The following is a 16,911-nucleotide window of genomic DNA, read 5'->3' on the forward strand; positions in this document are numbered from 1 at the left end:
ATGTAAATGTGCACCTCGTATTTTGGTTGCAATCGGCCGCACCAAAAGTATATAAATATACTTATATATATATATCCACTCTGTTACCCAGTTCAGTGATCTCAATTTCTTTACTCTTATATGTTTGTAAATTGTACATTTTTTGCTTTAAAAATGATTGAATTATGTTGTTCTTATCCTCCGATTAAGGTTTTTATGCCTTTAGTAAATCTGTATGCAATATTTTTAGAATTATCAACAATTTTAAAGTTCTTTAAGTGCCGCTAAGCCTAATAATTTTTTTGATGGCGGCCATTGCTTGTTTACATTTGAAACAGCAGAATAGTGGAATTGTTGCCAATCTAGAGAAAATTTCGCAACAACAAAGATAACGCCTTCATTTATTATTGCGAATTAAATCGTGCTTAATTCTTTCTGAAATTTTTTCGAGGAAATAAGTGTTTAAGATTTACTTGGTAATTTTAATACAGATAATTTGACTTTTTATGTATTTTTGACTTGTCGCGAAGTGAGAACTGAATTAATTGAATGAGAAGTACTCAATCGTCTGTGAAAAACTGTTTCTTTTTTGTTTTGTTTGCTTAATTTCTTTTATATGTCGTTCTAGCTTTATTATAGTATTTGAATAGACCATGTGGCAACGATTAGATAATTCTTCAAATGATATAAATTTTGTGCATTCTGAGTTATGATATGAACGAAATATAATACTGTTAAGTGAACCTAGCGCCAGAGTGTCGCTATGGTAAACAAATAGAGTGAATTTTAAAGAATGCATTTATTCTATTGTGGTTTATGCGCTGTCGGCGAAGTACATTTAATTCAATCCAATAAGTTTAAATGAAATGCAAGAAAAAATGCGTATAATTTAATATTCCGTACAAGAAAGTCATGTGGTGTACACATCAGATTTTTTTTTTTTTTTTTTTTTTTTTTTTTACTCTCTGGGAAATCGTAGAGTTTGGAAGGCGGCTACGATAATAATAAAAATTAATATATAATTATTTCAAAATAAAGCTAATTTATGTGGATTGTACTAGTTGCAATATTGTAACAATTGTAACAATTTAATATTGTGCTATTCCGAAACCGTTTAACAAAAAATTTGATGTACCCAACACACGACTTTCTTGTATGCCTAATAAATAATGCACTTTTTTCCTCCACTTTATTTAAACTTATGTCCTCGAATTATTGCAACTTAATTAACCGATCTCTGACAGCAAGTTGAAAAATGAAATAAAAAATTACAAATTTTGAAATTAAATATCTCGGTTAATTTTTGCCGTACAGGAGTTAAATATTTTGTACTTTTTTTACATAACGAGTATAAAACTTTAATAAATATATAAGTATATGAAATACTTCTCCCGCCTTCTTAGCAGGCCTTTGTGGTGTAATGGTCAGCACGCTCGGCACGTCTTCGACAGGTTCGAGTACCGGCGAGAGCGTTGCACATTTTTCATGTCTAATGTTTCGAAATAACCTAAAGTCTCTACAAGTAAAGGAAACGGGAGACCGCAATAAAAGTTAGATTTTGTTATTTATCCAAAATTGACTTTTTCTAAATTTGAAATTGCTAAAACAGGAAATGTTTTTAGTCATTCAAAACACTTCTGTAGCTGAAAGTATATGTCTACAACAAACGATTTCTACAATAAAGGCCGAGTAAAGGCTTTTAAACGAGTAAGACGGGTGGGTATATTAATATACTTTTGGCCCTGTCGATAGCAATGAAAAAGGCATGAGATACATAACTAGGTACAGTCAAAAGTCTTTAATCCGGACGTCCATAATCCAGAATGATCTATAATACGGACCTCAAAGCTACAAGCTTTCTGCGCATGCGTAAACGCATAATACCTTTACGCATGCGCGTTTAATGTATAACGGACGGTATAAGCTAAAATTATCTAATTATCTATTTCAGTTAATGTTGCAGATTGCGTTGTTCCTAAATCTTCGAATTATTATTTTTTGCAGACTATTAGAGCAATTTTATAAAAGTAAGCTTGAACTTTCGATTATGTCAAAAAGACTTTCCTATTCTGGAGCTGCCAAAGGATCTACAAAGCGAAAGCATGTTTCGATGTCCATTAAACAAAAAGTGGAATTGCTGCAAAAAATGGATAAAGTCATATCCTTTGTTTCTCTAACCATTCCGAAATCTGTTTATCAATATCATGCTGCTCTGGGGAAGAGGGGGAGATGTCGCAGCGCGCAATGAACTGGAAGTTGATCTGTCAGCACTATCCTTATCTTCAGGGCAGATGTTTTTATTTCATTCGGCTTATAATTCCTTACTAAATGTAGTATTTCATCTCGATGTACTCTGTCTTTGATATGATTTAAATCAAATTCCTCGTCATTATAAATATCACGAATACACATCAAATAGTTTTCTGGTTGCAGTTTTCTAATTTTGACTATGCGTAATGTATGCTTTACGCATGCGCCCGTCGAATGAAATGTTTAATAAAGTAAACAAATAAATATTAAACTTTTCTTTTTTTGTAAATTTTGATACCCTTTAGATCATAATTACTCTTTATTTCATAAATTAAGGTTTCATATTTTTAATTTTATAATTTATGCATGCTATCTTACCAGATTTAAACTGATGATCTATAATCCGGAAAAACCGATAATCCGGAATCGCCGAAGTCCCGACGAGTCCGAATTAAAGACTTTATAATAGTAGTCCCACATGTAAACTTTCAGCTTTCGAGGGCTAATCGTTTTTAAGTTATGTAAGATACATACGTACGTATGTACGTAGAAAATTCATGAAAAAAATCTATATTTAAACCAACTTAATTCCGTTTTGGAATACATCGTCATTTAATGTGTTCGCACGTACAGGTAAACAGGAAAACGAGCATGGGGCACTAGAGACTTTAAATCTAAGACTGCAAAATCCAACAGGTATTGTCCCAATACACTAACCAGCTAGAGAATGAAAAACTGAATTTGACTGCATGCTTTTTCTGCTAAGGAACACTGGAGTTGCACATCGGATATCTTATATTTAAACGTAAGAACATAAAATTGGGCAAAGTTACATAACATAACACTAACTGTTGAGCATATTCATTACGACATTGGATTACGTAAATAACAAATAGAGTTGATATTTTGGAGATCGTTTCACTGGAAGTTTTGCATTTAATGTAAGTAGATAAACATATGGAATTTGCCGCCCAACCGGTATAGTGGTCAGCGCCGCTGACTGCCAGAAGACATGGATGTTTGTAAATGTATAGTGTCCGTGCGGCATGGGGGGCACTCTAAATATGCGGCGAGTCGAAAGTCCTCTCGAGAGGTTGGTGGTAGGGAAAGAATGATGGACCCTCATACCCGTCCCCGCGGGATGCTCTCCATCAAAATTGGAGGCGTAACTGAGCTAAATTGCACTGTCACCTGTGAGGTACTCAAGACTGTTGCAAACGATTCTTTTTTACTAGATTTAAAAATCGCTGTCAAAATTTTAGCTCCTCAATATTAATTGAATCTGATATATATTTTTGAAAGTCTCTTTTATATATTAAACTAATGGAGGCAAGAGGAAGGCATCTTTGGCAAGAGGCAAGAGGCGTTCCTTGGCAAGAGGAATTTCGTGGGCTCGGGCTGACTATAAGTCAGACAAGTGAGCATTAGTCAACAATAAAAACACATATGGGAGTTGATTTTGCTAATATATTGGGAGTCTGAATAGTGAGGATATTTGTTCAGGTCTTTGATGAGTTCAGTTCTTTCAGTGCAAAGTTCATAAATAAAATTCACGGGCTCAGCTCGGTACGTTTGGTGTTTCGAAGCATTATGGATATAGTTGATGTTGCTCGGAATCAGTTATTGGGGTGTAGCCTAGTCATTGCTCTTTCCGCTTTTTCGTTTTCGGCCCTAAGGTGTGACTTGGCATAGGTCCAGTGCTAAAGCACTCAGGTTTTGATGTATTTATGTATTTTCAGGATTTTTGGATATAGGTGGCGTTGAGAGATAAGCGATCTTTCAAAGTTGAGATCAAGATTTGCGACTGTGTAGGTCACTGGTAAGAGAGCAGAAGAATAGGTAGTGGTCTACATCTCTTTTGACGCAACTGACGCTATTAGAGAGGTTCCTTTTAAAAAAAGTCTGGATATGGACGATGACCGGTGAGGTAATGAGTTCTAGTATACCAACGTCACGCAAAAATGCAGTCAAATATGGATTTGGGGATGGTCAAATGGTCTTTGGAAACTGTGAATAAAAAATTAATTTTTTGCAGGTGTGCCTAAAACAAAATCTAATTTAAATTGATAGTAAAAGTTTTATAGGCTATTATTCAAAATTTCTTTCGAAAAATTTATAAAAACCACTAAAAAATAAATCTAAATATATCTGCGAATTTATTTGGATTCAACCTAAATTTGGAACTGTGAGAGAAGATATCAAATTAGTTTAATATATAAAAGAGACTTTCAAAAGTATATATCAGATTCAATTAATATTGAGGAGCTAAAATTTTGACAGCGATTTTTAAATCTAGTAAAAAAGAATCGTAAAAACTTATATAAGAATTAATTTATATATTTTAGAGGATAATAGTAATTTAATACATATATTAGAGGTAAAATAATGACTAAATTTTCTCGAATCCAGATCCTCAAAACTGTGCGATCTCTTCAGTCTTTCGAATCTTGAATTATCATAATGTTTCAAATGAGAACAAGAAAAAATAAGTACTTAATAATAATTCTTAACTAAAACAGATTTTAAATATGTGTTTTAATGAAAAACAAGTAACATAAAAAGACTTTTTTTAAAGTCAATTCCTACCTGGGTCAACAAAGAAAAACTTTATCACTGATTCTAACTGGTGCTATAACCTGAAAAATATTTTGCTATGTTTATAGAAACAATTCACAGTTATTTTATCTTTTATTATGTCATAGAAGAAGCATCATTAAAGAATTCTTGAATTTTATTCTGGCTTAGATACGGTCTTAGAAATGAATTCCTGTTTATCGAATAAATAAATAAGAATTGACTTTAATACGTGAAAAAAAAAACTGTATTAACATCAAGAGTCATCCACTACAAGTTTAAAAAAATGCACTTGAGCTTGAGTGGTAGAATAAAAAGCATTTTATTAACAATTGAAAATTTGGACAAGATATAGGAAGAGTGTGAGCTAATAGTAGGAATTTAATAAACTTATGAACGCAGTTTTTAAAAATATGACTATAATTATGAATCAGATACAAATCAAATTTAGTAAATAAAGAACCCAGGATTTGGCGATTGGATCCCCTAAAAACCCCAGTCGCCCTTTAAAGGGGGAGTATATAAGGTATTTCTCCTGCCTTCTTGTCATGCCTTCGTGGTGTGGTGATCTGCACGCTGGGCGCGTATTCCAGAGGCCGTGGTTCGATTCCCGGCGAAAGCGGTTGCTCATTTTTCATCCGTCTTGCTTCAAAAAAAATCCTAATGTCTCTTCACATCCTCAAGTGATTTCAAATAATATTTGCGTTAAAATAGGATGCCTGAAACTTTTCGCAATTAAAATACTTCCCTTTTACTTCATACAAGGAAGTAAAAAAGGGGAGAAAAATTGAAAGCTGTCTAATCAGAATTTTTTCAGAAATACTAGGATTCAAGAATCCGAATTTTCCTCTCTTATTACATAATATTTGGTGGCAACAATTTGAAAACTGATTGATTCAGGCATTTAAAGACGCAGTCAAATTACGTTTCGAGAATAATAGCCCATTCAGGCCAACGCTCCTTTGAGCTGAAAAAAAAAAAAAAGATAAAAGCCACCGTCTTTCCAACTCCTTAATAGAAATAAGGTATAAGCTACCTTAGTAGAAACCTAATACCCACTTCGATTTTCGTTTAACTTTTTAGTATTAAATATGTTCTTAAGTGTTCAAACAACAGAAAGATTTTAAGATGTCCTACTGAACAGTCAAGGATCCAGTTATATTTTGTCCTTGTCCATTTGCAGCACTAGACCAAATGGACCAAATGGAACTCAGACACCAAATGGAAAAGAATACGCATTTTTTTTTTTTAATTTGTCTCATTTAGGCCATAATGTACTCTAAGTAATTACTCGTAGCTAGCGTGACATGGAAACCGACTTTTCACCCACATATAAAAATTGTTTTCCATTCAAAACGCAATTCTTTTCATCGATCTTCCTAAGATTCCGGGTCCAGATATTCGCTTCCAAGGTTAAAACAAACGCCCTTGAAAGTTGACACCTCGCGTGCTACTTCTATGCAAGATAAAAGAAGCCGTCATAAAAGGTTGTGCACGAAAGAGAATTCACAAAATCCTCCTAAACACCCCGTACATTTTGAACGATTACTTATAAGCCATAACGTAAAAACATATTGATTTAGGTACTATAGTTGTACTATGAGTTTAAAGTAGACAAAACAAAATAATACAAGTCACACAAAAGTAATTTTGCAAGGTTCAAAACACTTCCATGTTCATTAATTGTTTAAAGCAGGGATTCCGAGCAGGGTCGGTATTGACCTTTAGGAGCTCATTGATGATCAAGAGGTATATTCGGGGCCGATAGTGGGATATGCACAGGCAAAATCAAATCAAAATCTTTAATTTAAAAAAAAACAATAAAAAAATGAAAGGTGTCAGATTTAAACATCACCGAAAAGGATTTTGTTAAGTTTTTTTTTTTTTTTTTTTTTTTTTTTTTTTTTTTTTTACGCTCTCGATGAGCTTGCAGTCTACCAGTCTGCTGTTACACTCACCCCTATTATTTCTTTTTGGCTTTATTATTAAGCATCGTTTTCTTTTCACTTATGCCATATACAATTTAACGGGAAAATTACAGAAACTTTAAAAGCAGCAGATTAGTATCCGCTTAGAATTTCCGATGCAGCATCTGGCGTGAATTTTTCTGTTTTTTAGAGTTTTTCTCAGTTTATCATATCAATATTCAGTTTTCTAATATGGCTTTAAAAAACTTTTTTGTCTTTTTATGATTAACGTTTTGTGCATATTTTACTTATTACGTTCTTGGCGCTTACGCCGCATAAAACTCGATTTAACGGCAGAATCAAAAAATGTTTAAAAACAGCCTACCTTTAGAATTGTCGATAGACAGTCTCGCTGGAGATAAAAGTGTTTTATTCCTTACAGTGTTGCCACTGCTCGCACACCTCTTTTTTATTAAACTTGTTTGATTCTTCCTTTCATATTTCGAAATTTAGGCTCATTCCAAATAAAATTCGCCCGTTTTTTATAATTTATTTTTAAATAATTTTTATAAATTTTTTGAAAAATACTTTGAATTATAAAATATTTGCCATCATCTTAAAGTAGATGTATTTCTAAGCATACCTACAAAACATTAGAGATTTTTATTCAAAACTTCCAAAGATATACGAGAATTTATATTTTGGTGCGTTTTGAAGTTTGGCGTATTTATTAAAAACGATAATAACGAAAATGTGGTTTATGCACTTTCTTGAAATTATTTGTAAATATGACCGATGACTTTTTTTCCCGCTCGTGGGCAATGAAAAAAAGGAAAGGAAACTAGGATGCCATAAATTAAAAACTTCACCAAGTGAATTATTCTTGGCTCAAATTGAAAAAAAAAATGGGCCTAGATAAATTTTTAAATTTCTCCGTAAATTTCTCACCAAAAATTGCAAGATTTAATATCTAGACATAATCTGAGTCGTAGAGTCGAAATATGGAAAATATTGGTATGTTATTTCAGAAAAAGACCGATTTTGTGCTAAAATACCTATGTTAGTGCAATGCTATATATAAATCTAATATATATCCTAAGTCGCGCTTTAGAGACATGGAAAACGCTATTTGAATTTCGTCAATCGGCCCAGTAGAACGGGCGATATAGAACTGTCCCATTCCCCTCCCCCCCTCCGCAGCGTACAGTTCATAGGCAATAAAAATTGTAACTGTAACTTTCTCCTTATCCATATTTAGTGGAAGCATGTTTCAATAAAACCAATAACTTACAATAGAAAACAAAAAATTGGATTTTTTTAATTATAGGCGATTTAATAATCAAGTTAAGCAATTTCATACCAAATGTTTAAAAAACTTTTTCGATACGCCAAGCGTAGCCATCATATTAATTTGAATCAAATTTGTGCGCTTAGAATCTGTGACTGTATTTTTGAAAAGTTGTTTATACTTGTAAAATTAAGAATAATAATAACACAAAGATAATAAAACATAAATCTAATAAACCATTTTTTCAAAATTTTTTATCGCGTTCTTTAATTTTTATCCTTAAGCTATTTATGAGTAATTATTCGTATTATGATTATGCTGTGTGCTCTGTATTATAGAGAAAAGTGTATGGGGATCGATGAAAAAAAATTCGTTTAGAATTCAGTCAATGCAAGAAAAATGTTGGGAATCTCTGCTCTACAAATATTTAACTGACTTTTTCCCGTGTCATTCCCCCCCGTCATTTTTAAATTCTTACTATAAGATCACACTCTCCCTATATATTGTTCAAATTTTCAATCGTTAATAAAATACTTTTTATTCATCCACTCAAGTTCAAATACATTTTTTCAAACTTGTAGTGGATGACACTTGATGTTAACACAGTTTTTTCACATTTGTTTTCACTTTAAGTTTTTTCACATTTTTTGTTTCACATTTCAGAGTTTTTCCACTTTAATTACTTGAGTCGGATATGTCGCCTTGAGTCGTGTGAAATCATTAGATGGAATATTAATTGAAGAATTGGACTGCTCGAAACGCACTGGAAAGGTTAGTTGCAATAATGAAGCATTGCAAGAGATGGATAGAATGAGAAATTAGAGACCACCATCAGTTTCCTAAATTAGAAACGAAAAATTATTAATAATTCTAATAAAAAGTAACTAAAATAAATTTTTTCTTTGTTGAGCTAAGTAGAAATTGACTTTAAAAAAATTATGTTGCTTGTTGAGATTATATCGGGAAGCTTTTAATGTCGCTGGTAGGTGGCGCTGCAACTGTTCTCATTTTGCCAGCATTGTCTTTGTACTAGCTAGACATTGCATTCATAGCTCTGTGTTCACGGCTTACTATAAGCAATGAAATTTTACGATTATTTTGTATATTTGCATTACGAATTGTTATAATGCCATAATATTTGGTATTATTTCTCGAATTTGCTTTTCAGAAGCATTTGTAACTGTTTGCTTGTTTGTGGCTTATCCCACCCGATAGACAGTAACATCAAATCAGGTGACTGAAATCAGAGCGAGCTCACGAAATTAATCGTGGCAAGGCGTCAAGATTGCGCCTGTCGTTGGCAAAAGCCTTGAGCATCATACAGGTGGCAGTAGTTCCGACCCCTTTTTTGAAGGAGAACACTGTTAACTGTTAACCAGAGAACAGGGGCTCCATTACCTAGCTGACATGATGCCTGCCTTACACGGATTAAATCCCTTGCCTTTCAGAAGCCATTTATTATTACTAAGCAAAATAAGTTTACAGTGGCATACAAGGCTTTCAACAACATAAGTGACATAGTCATCATATACAGTAATCAGAAGATTTCAAATTTCAGATTTGGTACCATAATAGAATAAAAATAATAATACAGTCTATTAACTCCAAAAATAAATCGGTGGCAATAAGTAAATTGCCTACCTACACTATACAGATACATGAGCCCATAAATTTGTGACAATTCCATTTACTCTAAATATAAAATATCATAATCAGTTATTACATTACCAGCAAAACGATAAATCTCTGCCATAAAAAATATGCACAAGAACATAACAACAAAAACTTATACCATATCAAGACAATGCTATTAGGTCAAACATGTGATAATCCAAAAGGAAACAAAAATGCAAGCAATGAAAGCATATATGCAATAACATTTGGTCAAAAATCAATGTTTAACATTAGCCTAGTGAATCAACCATTTCTTCATGCAGGAAAACATCAAAACTACATACATGAACATGCATGAGCATAATGCTATGACCCCCTACATTAAAAGGTTACAAATGCATCAAGTTAATCAGAAATATAGACAATTTTCATGAATGCCAATTTGTATAAAAAAAAATACATTATACAATAAAAACAAAATTAAATGAAATTTACTTCAATGATGAAAAATGGGATGATAGACACTTTAAATAACCAATGTTCAATTTAGGGAAGAGTACAAACCATTGAACAAAGTCATACTATGTTAACAATATACAACATTAATGCATGCAAAATTTTAGGTGCCTTTTATAAAAAAATCGTATGATTTCAAACGGAATAAAAAATTGTGGAATACAATCAAAAATAAAATTGCAAACGGTGAAACCTGATTCGATACGACATTTCATCGAACTTTAACGATTACAACGCAAAATGAAGGAGAACACTCAGGAACGGATCCGAAGATCTCCCACGTCTTCTCCTACCACCAGCCTCTCGGCGGAACTTTGGCTCACCGCATATTTAAGTGCCCTCATGCTGCACAGACACTATACATTTACAAACATCCATGCCTTCTCCAGGATTCGAACCCGGGCCCTTCTGCACGGCAAGTCAGCGTTATAACCGTCCAAAAATAAAGTGTAAATGATTCTAAGGTCAATTTATTAGACATTCCTAAATCGAGTTTCATACTTCATGTACCATTTAACATCAGATTTTTCCAAATAGTCAAGGGAAAAGCAACCCTTTTTCTCGTACGTTTCTTAGGAGACCGAACGCATATTTAATGTCCTGCAATCCAAAGCCACAGATCGATTTTCTTTCATATTTTAGAGTGTCAATAAAGGATTTGATGAAAACTAATGAATACCAAATGGAAAATAACGAAAAAAGTAATCATTTTAACCAATACTACGGAAACTGTACATAGTTGCATAAACATGAGCTAATTGCTATTTTCATTTATTTATTATTTCGATAAAATGTCATTAAATAATTTCATTTTATTGACAACGCTGCTATTTTGGGTGCTTAGAAATAATGAAAAATATTAATAGAGATATCCCATTTTCAAGGAAATGGGTATATAAGAGCAAATACCAAACTTTACGCTCACACAGTTAAAAATCCTTATGACAATAGTTTAGCATGGTGTTTATAAATTATTTATAACTGTAAAATATTAAGAAGATGGCGTTTTCTTGGAATGGTTTCTAAAGGAAATTGGTTTGTATTATTTGCTTTAAATGAGATAAATATTTCATAGATCTTTATATAATTTTATTTATTCTTATCTATTAAAGTTGTAAATTAAATGACTTAATTCTGTAGTGATATGTTTAAATTACGATCGTATGATTCATTTTGTTTTCACTATAAAAACATTTTACGAAGCAATATTTATTTTTGCGGTAAACTGCAAATTTTTATTGTCAGCAAAATCTTTATTATTCTGCATCTTTTTGTACATGTAAAGTTTTCTAATAGAGGGAAAAAAAAAAAAAAAAAGTTATTCGCATTTTTATACTTGGCATTTACTTCCGATTAACATGCTTTTATATAGCATTTTATGTTTTATTTTATAGTGCAGGGTATCCTTAGCTTGAGCACATTATTGCCCCAGTGGAAGCAATAAATTTTATTAGGAGGTTAAACATAGGAATGGTGCAAATAGATGCAGATAACTATAGCATGTCGTAAGGGAGAATAATTTTGGACGTTTTTATGAGGGTTTTTTTTTTTTTTTTAATATGTTATTGTTGTTTTTCGATCGTAATCTATGAACGCTTTGAAAGCAGAAAATACAAGGCTCTGAAAATTTTAAATGATTTATTAACCTTGTCAGTAAGTTTTACAAGTAAGCTTCCTTAAATAAAAAGGTGAACCGTTTTTGAATATGTGTAAAACGAATGTAAAGAATATAAATTTCTTTATACAGAATGGAAATTTCAAGTTTCGGTCCTTGACATGTAAAGAATTTCAAGGGACCGAAACTTTTATCCCATCAAAAAACAAAACTGATTAGCATTATTACATTTACTAGAAGAAGTCAAAAACAGCTCTAATTAACATAAAATTTCATACTAGTTGTTTATCCTAATTATATTAGCCCAAAATAAACGTTAGTTCCGGATGGAATATTAGTCTCGAAACGGCATTTTGCATTAAATCACTATAAACGGTAAAATCACTATATCACTTTTCAAATTGTTTCCACCAAATATTAGTGCCTTGTATTATATTTAAAAATGAACAATCAGCACGAATGTATGCATGTTTGTGCATTGAGGAAGAATGGCTGTACCTACAGCCATCTAGACTTGAATAACGTAGTCCTCCACTCGAACATGGGCACCTGAAGGCATGAATTTCGACTTTGTTTTATTATCATTTGCATATTTTGTAAAACATAAACGAATTTTTGATTAACTATTTCAATGATTTCAAACCGAGCCGAGGCAACACTGTACGGAGAAACACATTTTTATCACCAGCGCGCGAGACTCTCTATCAGAAATTCTAAAGATATGCTGATTTTAAATACTTTGGGATTTTGCTGTTGAATAGAATTTTATGCGTCTTAAGCGCCAAGAACGTGATATTTAATAAATAAAGAAAACCCACACAACATTAATAATAAAAAGACAAGAAAAAAAAAAAAAAAGGTTTGGAAAACCATCTTTAAGAAAACTTAGAATATTCAATAAACTGTGAAAAGACTTAAAAAAGGAACAGAAAATGTATACCAACACTTATGCTGCAACGGGAATTCTAAACGTATACTGCTATGCTACTTTTAAATTTTTTGTAATTTTGCTGTTGAATTGTATATGGCGTAAGTGCGAAGAAAATGATGCTTAATCATAAAGTTAAAAAGACAAAAAAAAAAGTGGTAATTAGTAAGAGTAAGTGTAATAGACAGACTGGTTCACTGTGAACTCAGCGGAAACATAAAAAAAACCTTAACAAACCCTTCTGGGAGACCGTTAAATTCTGAAAACTTTCAGACTTTCTCTTTACGTGTTATTGTTAAATTTGCTTTATTTAATACATCTTCAGGTTCAACATAAATTAATAATTTTACACTATAAATTATTTAGCATAAAATTCACGCTGAAGTTTTTCTCTCGAAATATATATCAATCTTTAAAATGCATATTTATAATCGTTAATAATCACGTTTATGTTAAACCTGCCTCGAATAACCTTTGCTTACAACACAGATAAAATCGGCGTTGCTTGTAATACAGATAAAGATAAAAAAGATTAAAAGATAAAAGTAATATAAATATGTTTCTCGCTACCCTAATAATCTCAGCATGCATGATTTTTCCTTTAAAATTGAAAGTATTCTGAAAACTAAATAGGAAGAATGCAATAAAGTTTTAATTGAACATATCTATATAGTTCGTTACATCCGAATTTCATGCTTTTATAGGTTCGCTATAGCCCATTTAAAAAGCATTAATTGCATAGAAAATTGAACGGGACCAATAAGAGCATATTCGTTACATCCGGATGATCGTTATAAAATGGGTTCGCCATAGTAGGGTTTGACTGTATTGAAAAGAATAGGAGAAGCGAAAAGTCGTGGCTTTGATTCCAATTGCATTTTTTATTCTTTGGGGAATTTCAATGCTTGCAATATTGCATAATATTGCATAATATTGCAAGCATTGAATCAATCACCATATAATAATCACTAAATATTTGCCTTAATTTTAAAGATTTTGGATTTTACTAATTGCAGTATTTTTTTTTTTTTTTCTGAAAATTTATCAATTATTTCTGAGATTTTTGAAAATTTGGCTAAATTTAAAAATTTGTCTTCGAATCGGTTTGCTAGTCTTCATGAATTTAAACTTGACTAAAAATACTTCATTGTTTTCTTATAAATCGTTCCTTTTGGGAGTATCAGATTTGTTAAAAATTTATTATTTATAAGTAAAAAGATATAAAAAAATTATCAGTAATAAAAAGGCATTCTATATTGGATAATACAATAAACTTGGATACTTAAAGATTATTTTTTAATGTTGGGTACTAGCCGTTTTAGACTTTGGCCACTATTAAGGTCAAAAGCTGAGGTCATCATATTATTGAGACGTCCTAATCTTCTCCAGGACTCGAACCTGGGCCCTTCGGTAAGCCAGGCAGAGGTGCTACCTACTTTCCTTTCTGGGTGGTATTTAAGAATGATAAGAGGCAAAGAGTATGGAAGTGATAGAAGTTAACCCATTCTGGAATTTTCATACATAAAATACCATATTTCGTATTTTATCATTTCAAATTAAAAGCAAACTCTTTCAAGCCAACATTAAAACATAGAAATAAAAAAGTAATATGAATAATTTTTGTGGGAAAAAATAATTCTAAGAAAATTACTAATTTCAAGCGATATCGTCCTCGAAAGCTATTTTATACTTTTAATTGCAGTTTGATTCGACTATGCAACTCCAAGAGATTTTATTTATTATTTTAAAAGGATTAATTACTTGAAACATTTTCTTCCAAAAATACGCTTTATAATTACAAAATATTATTATTGCATTCACCGGGTTCGTGGATTGAGTTCGTAGATTTGACAGTAATACTTGACAAAGAATGAAAAACACAATTTATTCACCAGTATTACACAGAATATTGAGTTAAATTTGGTATTAAGCGATAGACTATTTTTACACCTGAAAAGCTTTAAAAGAATTTTTCTATATAAATTAATGGTTTGAGGTTTTTTTAACTTACAAAATTTTTTGCAAGAACGCTGTACAGCTGTAAAGCGCTCAAAGCTTTGTACTTTGAAATCATTAGTTTCCATGTCTATGTCTATGTCTTATCACTGAATAAGAGGCAATCGACCATTAACGGACTTTACCAATATGTTATACTTGACTTTTAAATGCTTGAGAAATCGAGTAAGTTGTATCCAATAATATGGAAGGTACTTGTGCACATGCTGTGCTAGAACGCAGAGATTACTAGCGACGGAGGCTCCTGTGCCGCCGTCCGTAGAATAAGTAAACTTTGAACAAATGAGGCGTCATGTGGAGCCATCTACTAGTAGGGATGAAAAGCATTTTAGTTGACTGGAGCTCTAGTTGTGCCATTTCTTGCAGCATGCATTTTTAAAATTTCATAAAAATTATTCTTCTGATAAGCAATAATTGGAAAGTGAAATGATGAAAAACACAATTTGCTGTACATTGAAACGTTTCATAAGCGTAAAAACTATTTACATACAAAGTCTACCTGCTTTGGCAGGAACAAGTCCATAGCGCATTGCAATTTGATAAGTAAGTATAGTATATAAGTAAAGAAAATGAATTAAAATCTTGGCTAAATAAGAAGAAAACGAAAATATATATATTACCACCCACTATTATAGTGAATTGTGCGGGGCCTCTTGTGGCGTTGTTCAATTGTGAAATCATAATTTCCTAGTTTGTTTATGATATTCTTAAAATGTCTGTCACATTTCATAAAAAAGTTATGAGAAGCTTTTAGAATTTCAAAATCCGTGGGTTTAATTTTTTAGTTTCCATGTTCTGTTACAAACTGTTTTATAAACTTACGTAAACGAGTTGGCAACATTGTTGCCACGTTTACCTGAACTAAAACTGATTTGCTTGTATTTAATTTTTTGTATCCATTCTAGGCCCAGCTCGGCCGCATCCGAGGACTCCGTAATGTCTTTGGGCTCAGACGATGGCAACTTCGACAATATTAATGTGGTCGTCAGGTGAGTGTTAAAGTTATCAATATTTACAAGAACCCCTGGATACATGCACACGTTAAATAAAATCCATTTCCCCCTTTGAAGGTCTTAATTCCAAGCATATTTTTCCTCAATAACAAATGTAATATTTATTTTGTGTGCATATATTCATTTATATTCGCACATAATTCTAGCTATTAAAAGAGGTATTTCTGTGCACTTAGTTGTGATTAACTGAAAATAATAGATAAAAGATAAATACTTTGTAGGGTTTATATTTATTTTAACTAACATTTATTTTAAGTTTAAACTATCTTTCCTGTCAAGCCTTACTTTCCCCTGGAATTGCCAATGCCACACTATGTTAATTTTAGTAGAACGCGCAATGTATTCAAATTGTCAGCGGAAGTAATTTGAGTTAAAATAGAAGGAAAACGAGTTCGAAAGTGCTGCTTTCTTGCTTCACGAGCGTGGAGGTGGCTAGGTAGAAATTGAAGAACCACGCGTTTCGGCCTGTGTGCTTGCCTCGGCAGATAGTTGAATCTTTCAACTTAATATTCAGAAGTTTGCTGAAATATCAGCGGTATCTTAGAACGCAGTTAGGTTAGTTACCTTTAGAGAGCCTCGTAGGCAGTAACTTGTTATTATTCATTTTTAGTTTCTTATTTTTATTTTACCGCCGGGTCGGCGTAGTTTGTGAGCGTCAAGAGCACGCATCCGTAATTTCTAAAGTTGAATAAAAAGGGATTTAAACCCTTCTCAAGACTTTGTGTACTTTCCAGTTCATAGCAGTCACCACTATTGTTGCGTGCAGGTTGGGGCCGCGCAACATTACATTGGCGCCCGAACACTTGTCGAACTGAAATGGCCGAAAACTGGATGGAAGCTTCTGGGCAACAACAAGAAATGGCAAGCCAATTGGAAGGATTTGGATACCTGGTCCAGACGATGAGAGCGTCAAACGTCAATTTCGACGGAAAAAATTCGGTGGCGATATTTCTAGAAGGCCTCGAAAATCATTTCCAGCTCTACCCTGTGTCTGAAAGACAAAAAGTTGCCATTGCCACATCTGCACTAAGAGGACAGGCCTCGCTATGGTGGAAGAATATAGGTAAATTTTTATTAGGGGAATTCGGAGGCCAAACATATACATTTGAAAATTTCAAAAAATCGTTATTAAAGGCCTTCCCCATAGTGAAAGACTGAGCAAGGCTAGAAGCCGAACTATATAGTTTTTATCAACGGAATATAGAAGAGTT

The 16,911-nt window shown here is 32.5% G+C and overlaps 1 protein-coding gene and 1 long non-coding RNA gene across 3 annotated transcripts in view; one reads left to right on the forward strand and one right to left on the reverse strand.

The window, feature by feature from the left end:
* The window catches only part of LOC146998129 (uncharacterized), a 214,103-nt gene that overhangs the window by 156,554 nt on the left and 40,638 nt on the right, over positions 1-16,911 (reverse strand). The gene's annotated exons all lie outside the window — the stretch shown is intronic.
* The window catches only part of LOC118196349 (kinesin-like protein KIF12), a 245,419-nt gene that overhangs the window by 93,073 nt on the left and 135,435 nt on the right, over positions 1-16,911 (forward strand). For both annotated transcript variants that reach the window (XM_085813456.1, XM_085813455.1), the window contains exon 2: positions 15,593-15,676. In XM_085813456.1, the coding sequence (XP_085669582.1) occupies positions 15,593-15,676 (84 nt within the window). The remainder of the gene's footprint in view (positions 1-15,592; positions 15,677-16,911) is intronic.

The sequence above is a fragment of the Stegodyphus dumicola genome, chromosome 3 (genome assembly GCF_044657685.1).
Source record: "Stegodyphus dumicola isolate Sdum_Otavi_A_Nest chromosome 3, ASM4465768v1".
NCBI lineage: Eukaryota > Metazoa > Arthropoda > Arachnida > Araneae > Eresidae > Stegodyphus > Stegodyphus dumicola.